At 37.0% G+C, this 7965-nt stretch overlaps 1 protein-coding gene across 1 annotated transcript in view; it reads right to left on the reverse strand.

Moving 5' to 3' along the window:
- IFI44 (interferon induced protein 44) overlaps positions 1 to 6111 on the reverse strand; it is a gene marked incomplete at its 3' end in the record, with an annotated part of 28755 nt that extends 22644 nt beyond the window's left edge. Inside the window, 5 exon segments of the mRNA XM_081214231.1 lie at positions 105 to 161; positions 165 to 300; positions 1001 to 1037; positions 5558 to 5924; positions 5928 to 6111. Of these exon segments, the coding sequence (XP_081070357.1) occupies positions 105 to 161; positions 165 to 300; positions 1001 to 1037; positions 5558 to 5924; positions 5928 to 5993 (663 nt within the window). The 5' untranslated portion in view covers positions 5994 to 6111.
- Between the last annotated feature and the right edge of the window lie 1854 nt (positions 6112 to 7965).

Genomic DNA, 7965 nt, shown 5'->3' on the forward strand with positions numbered 1-7965 from the left:
AATTGAAATGAAGTGTACATGTAATGAAATTGATCAGCAAAAGACCTCAAATATAATTAACTTGAACAAAGAAGCAAAGGCTGAGTGACCTAGAATAGACTCATCTTTTCAGATACCCCAGTTGTCTTAGACCCCACCAAAGCCTGGTTTGTTACATGGCCTCAGAAAACAGACTTCACTGAGTTGAAAAAGCTAGACTTCCCGGCTCCAATTGGACCCAAAAGCAGAATTCGTATTTGGTGAACCAGGCCTCCATATGGTTCATAAGTTCTTATAGCAGACAATAAGCTCTCCTTGAGCCTGTTTAGACAAGACAATTTTAACAGTTGACTAAGGTTAGGTCACAAGACTCGACCATAAATTTTCCTAGAATTCAGTCTCTTTTCTCATATGTTATTATTTATTTTTGATTAACATCTTGTATAAAAAGACATGAAAATATCCTATCTCAAATCCTATTGTAAAAGAAGTAAAAGTAACAGTTTTAACTAAAGCCAATCAGACATAAAACTTTCAGATTTAAGCATATATAAACCTTGGAATAAACAGCAATTATGTTAAACATGAAGATAAATTATCAATAATAAACTTCAAAAACCACAACATAATACGTGACTTTTGAGGTTTATAGAAGTAGAAAATTTCTAACATGTTCTTGAAGTTCATGATAGGTATTCCTCACCTGCCAACCACCCCTGCTCTGAAGTAGTTGAAACCAACCATAGCTGTAAGAATTCTAAGCAAAAGTGTAGACATTCAGAAAAATAATTATTTCCTTTCAAGTATATAAAAACATGAGAAATGTCTTTCATACACTCAGTATTCTTTTTGTTTTAACATTACTATTATGAAATATTTTATGATTATAAATATAACTTGTTCTTGGTGATCCACAAGTTATCTGCTATAATTTGTGCTACGAATTTTATTGACAAAACCTATAATAGAATAAGTCTAAGATAATGAATAGAATAATAGAACATTAAGAACATTGACTTACTCAGTGATCCCATCCATCCTCCTTTTGTCCAATAAAACTAGAGAAATAATCAAAGAATAATGAAGATTACAAGTTGTTGAACGACTGGCAATGAATGAATGCCATTAATTCACCAGGGAAAAATATAAAAATAGCCTTTCTGTAGGAACAGTGCAGTATGATGAAAAGCAAGTGGAGAAAATTATGGGAAATCTTAACATATTTCATTTGAAGAGTCCAGAACTAGACTCAATGTAGGCACTGCAAGACTATAGTGTCAGCAGATCTTTTCTCACCAAATTACTCAGCAGTAGTGGGTGGCCCACTCCAACATGAGAGATGAGGGCTGGAGTCCTCTCTGAATCAGAGAAGCAAGGTCTAGAGGCATCGACAGGCTAGGGAAAGACTGGAAACACTCTAAAATATTTTCTCCTCCATAAATCCAATAGGTCTGAAAGGGATAATGAGCAAGGACACACAAATCAAAAAACCACAGGCACCAGATTTTCTCCAAAACCTACTATCAACAATTGGGCTTCCTGGAACTTCCAATCCAACTGATTTTCTTCTTGGTACAGAAGAGAATGTAGTACTTGTGCATAGCCAATCAGAGCACAGTGAGTGGTTCAGGGGTGGGCTTAGGTCTTCATTTGAACCAATGAGACTAAGGCCCAGAATTCTTTTGTTTCTTGGAAAGATATAATCTTTTTTTTTAAATAAATTTATTTGTTTGTTTGTTTGTTTTTAATTTTTGGCTGTGTTTGGTCACCCTTGCTGTGTGCAGGCTTTCTCTAGTTGCGGTGAGTGGGGCTACTCTTCCTTGCAGTGCACAGGCTTCTCATTGTGGTGGCTTCTCTTGTTGCAGAGCACGAGCTCTAGGCACACAGGCTTCAGTAGCTGTGGCATGTGAGCTCTTGAGCGCAGGCTCAGTAGTTGTGGCGCACGAGCTTAGCTTCTCCACGGCGTGTGGGATCTTCCCAGGCCAGGGCTCAAACACGTCTCCCTTGTATTGGCAGGTAGATTCTTAACCACTGCACCACCAGGGAAGCCCTGGAAAGAGATACTCTTTTATGGTGGATTTAAAACTGAAAGGATTAGGTGTAGAGATGCTGGTAATTCTCTAAACAAAAAAAAATAATAATACTGTGTGGAACATTTATAAATATAGCTGTATGTATGGTTACAAAGAAAGCCTCTTTAAATTACCAAAAGTAGAAATAGTGAAGAACTGCATTCAATGACAGCAATATAATAAAACTGGAAAAGAACAAGCATAAACAAAGAGAAGGGTAATGTCTTAGGGTTTTACAAATCACTTTTTAGATACTTTAACATCCAAAAGGAAATTAAAAATCACAATAGTAAATATATAGGAAATAACAAAAATATAAATGCTTCTTATCAATCTTGGGATAAAAGTACCTTTCATGAATACCAGGAAAGAAGGAAAGGAATAGAAAAGAATAGAGGGGAACAAACCTTAGAAATATAAGAATATATTAAGAACAAAAAGACAAATTCATAAATTGAAAAAAGGGATAAATTAATATAGTAATTAATTAATTTAAAATATGAAATAAATAAATTACTAACTAGTCTAATCAAAGAAAGCCAAATTCACAAAATGTCACACCACAGGTCACATACCAGAATGGCTACATATTGTAAAACCAGTGATAAAAGGTTTGGGGAAAGATTTAGAGTGACAGAAAGTCTCATACACTGCTTGTAGTGGAATGGTATGACAGTGTTGGAAAACTTTATCAGTATCTACCAAAACTGAAAATATACATACCCAATGACCCAGAAATTTCATACTTATACTCTTTAAAAAATTATGTATATACATGAACCAAAAGACACGCAGAAGAATATTTATAGCAGTATTATTTGTGATAGCTCCAAACTGGAAAACCCAAATGGTCACCAAAAGTGATTTGATTTTTTTTTTTAAGTGTGATGGAATCATTACAATGGAATATTATATAAAAATTAAAAGGAAAAAATTACTACTACATATAATACTATGGATGAATCACTAGGGAGTTATAAGTTAAAATAGCTGTCCTGGGATACATTCACTTACTTTACCAGGGAAAGAAAAAAAAAAAAAAGTGACTGGGACTAATTTTCTTATAAATATGCTAATACTCTTGTCTCCTGGGAAATAAACTAATGATATTTGCTACAAGGAGAGTACTTATCTCTTGAATGTCTTTGACAGGATGTTCCTGGCTAAGAATTACTTACAGTAAATAAATCCAGATTTTATGGATTTATGAGGCATGTCTTCCCAGAAATGTCACATAAGCTGATTGTCTCAGTCTGCTCAGGCTGCTGTACATATTACCATGGACTGGGTGGCTTAAACAACAGAAAATTATTTCTCGCATTCTGGAGGCTAAGTCCAAGATCCAGGTGTGGGCAAAGCAGGTTTCATTCTGAGGCCTTTCCTCTTGGCTTGTAGGAAAGTGGCTGCCATCTTGCTATGTGCTTGCAAGTCATTTTCTTGTGGATTCGTGGGGAGAGGGAAAAAGCTCCCTGGTGTCCCTTCTTATATGGAAACTTACTTTATCCCTATCAGATCAAGGTCCCATTCTTATGACCTCACTTAACCTTAATTACTTTCTAGAGACCCTGTCTCCATGTATACTCACACAGGAGGTTAGGGCTTCAACATGCCTTAATCGTAATTTGGGAGCCCATATCATTGGCATATAAATGTTCCATAATCTAACCACTCTTCAATATGTAAGGTGGCCCACAAACTTCATTTAAAAACCCTGCCTTCTGTTCTTAGCCAGAAAATGTATGTCTAATATGGGAAGGAAAAAATTAGGAGCCACACAGAATATCTTGGTACTCTTCCTGACTTCTCTGAGATTTTTGATAGCCTTTATTCTTGAAATTATTAGTAAAACTTGATACTCGGTAAGACATCTGATTTGCAGAGGTCTGATTTTATAATCCAATCCATTGTATTAGCCCAACCTCTCACACATAATATTGAATGAAAGAGGCCAGACACAGAAGAACAAACACTTTGGTATAGTTCCAGTTATATAAAATTGAAAAATTATAAGTATTAATTGATGTTACTATGAGCCAGAATAATCGTTACCTTTGGTTAGTAATAACTGAGAGGAGTCATAAAGGAGTCTTCTGAAACAATGGTAATAATCTATTTCTTCATCCGAGTACTGGTTACATGACTGTGTCCAATTTATAAAAGTTTGTCAGTTGGTATACTGATCAATTGTGCATTTCTGTTTATATATTATACTTCAATAAAAAGTTTACTTAACTGATCAGTTAGGGTCAACATCATGATGTATCCATGTAAATTTATCAGACTTCAACAACAACAACAAAAAGTTTTAAGCTGTTTGGGGCAGCCAGAAGAAAGATCAAATCACTCAAAGAGAAACAATAAAAAAAATACTGCAAGTAAATAAATCTGGCCTAAGGTTTTCCACAGTAACACCAAAGCTGTGGAAACATTACAGTATCCCCCAGAATAAAATGTGATCCATGAATTATGTACTCTGCTAGTCATTTAAGTATAAAAACCACAATTAGTTTGCAAACGCAAATGCTCAGGGAATACTACTCCCAGGAGCCCTTCTTTTAAGTGGATAGATATAAACAAGTATTTCGTAGAAGAAATATAAATAAGCAATACACATAGACTCATTAACAATCAGGGATAAGCAAAAAATAAAACAAGAAACGATCTTTTGACCATCAAATTGGTGAAGATTCTAAATATTGCTAGTAGCAAAGACTGGCAAGGATACAGGGAAAGAGTCATTTCTATAACACTCCTGGGGATAGCGCAGACAACTGAAGCTTTTGAAAGGGATCTATTGAAATGCAAATGTACATAAGTCTTAAACAGCAATTCCACTACCAGGAAGTTACCATAGAGAAGTATTTTTGTGCACAGTTATATGCATACAGATATTACAGGAGCATTGTTTATAACAGCAAATATAAGAAACAATTTAAATGTCCTTTAGTAGAAAAATAGGTAAATTAACTTTGGTCTTTTGATATATGGATATGACAGGAAACTGCAGCAGAAAGGATTGAGTACCAGTCAAAAGAAGTTCAAGCTCTGGTTTCTTTTTGACAGGCTCACAGTCTTCAAGGTTGCTTTCTGTGCTCTCTCTCTCTTCCTTTCACCCTACCGCTTCCTCCCCACCCGTTCCCCACACTCCTCTCACTGTCGTCGCCTCTCCCATTGCGGAGCACAGGCTCCGGACACGCAGGCTCAGCGGCCATGGCTCACGGGCCTAGCCGCTCCGCGGTATGTGGGATCTTCCCAGACCGGGACACAAACCCGTGTCCCCTGCATCGTCAGGCGGACTCTCAACCACTGCGCCACCAGGGAAGCCCCCTGTATATTCTCCTTTTGACCATGGTTGTGTTGTAGAAAACAATTTGTGGCCAGGTTTCAGTCTGGGCCACCTGGAGATAAGGACAAGTATAAAAGTTATTGTTTCTTACAGGAATGAGTCAGCTAGAACCCTCCAAACATAAAGAGAACTCTATATAGCGTTATCTGGTTAAACCTACTTTCACATAGAAAAACTTCACATTCCTGGAAGGAAATACAACATTGAGGTAGTCCAAGTTTGTCCACTGTATTTATGCTAATAGCCACCTCTTTTTTCTCTAGGTTTATATTGAATTCAGAATTTCTATCACTTTCACAAAGCAACATAGATAGTTGAAATGGCCCTATCTTGCATTCTGAAATTGTAGTCTCTTGAAAGGCAAAAAGGATAATGAAATAGTCTTCCGGGTAGTTCTTTTGCACATATGCCCCAACAATGTGATCTTCACTATAAATCACTGTTATAGTAGGTCCTTGTTTAGAGCATCTCTGAAGCAAACTTTCACTAGAGAATTCATGGACACTGGCCTTATAGAGAAGGCTAAACTACTTTTCTCCAAAATAATTTTGCAGCTTTTTTTCTTGCATCCATGTCAAACAAGTTGTCATTGCCATACTTCTCAATCTGGTGGAAAATCAAATCCATTTTCCATTAAATATTGAAAAACAGATAATATGTACTGCCACAAAGTTTGCATTTATGCCTTTTATTTACTTTACATTACAAATGAAATGAGTAAATGTAGGGTGAAAAGATAGCAAGAAAAGTCATTAGCTAGTTTTTCATTCTAAATAATTACTTTTTTTTCCCCTTTTTTTTTTTTTTTTTTTTTTTTTTGCGGTACGCGGACCTCTCACTATTGTGGCCTCTCCCGTTGCGGAGCACAGGCTCTGGACATGCAAGCTTAGTGGCCATGGCCCACGGGCCCAGCCGCTCCGCGGCATGTGGGATCTTCCCAGACTGGGGCACGAACCTGTGTCCCCTGCAACGGCAGGCAGACTCTCAACCACTGCGTCACCAGGGAAGCCCTAAATAATTACTTTTTAAGTTAAAAACAGAAAAGACTTCTTTGCAGGAGGCTGGGAAAAGTGGAAAGCAGTAAGTCATTTACCTGTTTGGAGGATCTATACAAGGGCTGAAGCTGAGAGTAGTTGCTCTCTCTGGACAGGTAGGCAGGTGCAAACTGGGAGCAGAAAATTTCTCAGCAACCTTGAGGCTTCAGAGACTCAGACAAAAGAAAACAAACTCAGTGTGGCCCAGCCCTGTTGGCAGTGTGCCCATTTCCCTCCAGTGAGCAAGCATAAAGGAATCCAGCTAATTTTAGATAGTAAAGTCATATAAAAATAATATTGGAAGAATCAAGGAATTGAAGTCAGAAGGAAAAAAACCTAATAGCTCGCTACTTTTTCTTAAAATGACTTAAAAATATTTTAAGGAAAATTCAATCAGTTTCTGTATATGGACATACAAGAAAGCACTGTCTATTCTACCTCCAGAAGGTATCTCAAATACATTCACTCCTCTTCATCTCTGCTATCAATATATTCTAAATCAATACATGTATATTGTTGAAACAGCCTCCTAATTGGTCCCTCCATTTTTCTGCTTGCCTCCTCTCCAATTCCTTCTCCTCAACAAAGCCAGTCAACTTCATTTGTAAAATACATACTAAAATATGTAAATTTCACACTAAAACCCCTTCTCTGACTTCACATTGCTGGGGATCACAAACTTGTGTCGTATAGGCTGAACACAACCTGCAGATTTGTTTTGTAAGGCCAACAAATTTCCTTTTCTTTCTTTTTTTTCCTTCTTTCTTTCTTCCTTTCTTTCTTTTTCTGGGGGCCAGGGAGTGGATTTTAAGTTTGAATGCTTTTATATCATTCCAGTTCCAAGTGTCCTCACAAATCTATTCCTGGTTCTGAAATTTTTAAATTACTTGCCTGGCCCAAAAAGGAATTAAGTTTTTGACTCTATTTTAAAAAGTAATATCTAATAAAGATATTTTAAGCAGATTTAAGTATATTTAATTAGCTAAAAAAGTGCCAGAAGTTATCATACGTTTATTATTTGCAAGGCACTTTCCATGTTAGCTCATTTATTTATTTCAATAATCTTATGAGGGCTTCCCTGGTGACACAGTGGTTGAGAGTCCGCCTGCCGATGCAGGGGACACGGGTTCGTGCCCCGGTCCGGGAAGATCCCACATGCCGCAGAGTGGCTAGGCCCGTGAGCCATGGCCACTGGGCCTGCGCGTCCGGAGCCTGTACTTCACAATGGGAGAGGCCACATCAGTGAGAGGCCCACGTACAGCAAAAAAAAAAAAAAAATAATAATAATAATAATAATCTTATGAGAAAGATACCAATCTTCCCTCCAGTTTTCAGATAAACAGAATATTGGAGTTAAATAATTTGCCAAATTTCACTCCACTGCTAAATTGTAGAGCCAAGATTTGAACCATAATCTAAGTGAAAACAGAGTGATAGTGGTTTCACAGGTACATACATTTGTCAAAACGGATCAAATTACATACTTTCGACAGGTGCAATTAAAAGTATCTTAGTTGTACCTTACTATAGCTGT

This window comes from Mesoplodon bidens (genome assembly GCF_964165515.1).
Source record: "Mesoplodon bidens genome assembly, chromosome: 2".
Lineage (NCBI taxonomy): Eukaryota > Metazoa > Chordata > Mammalia > Artiodactyla > Ziphiidae > Mesoplodon > Mesoplodon bidens.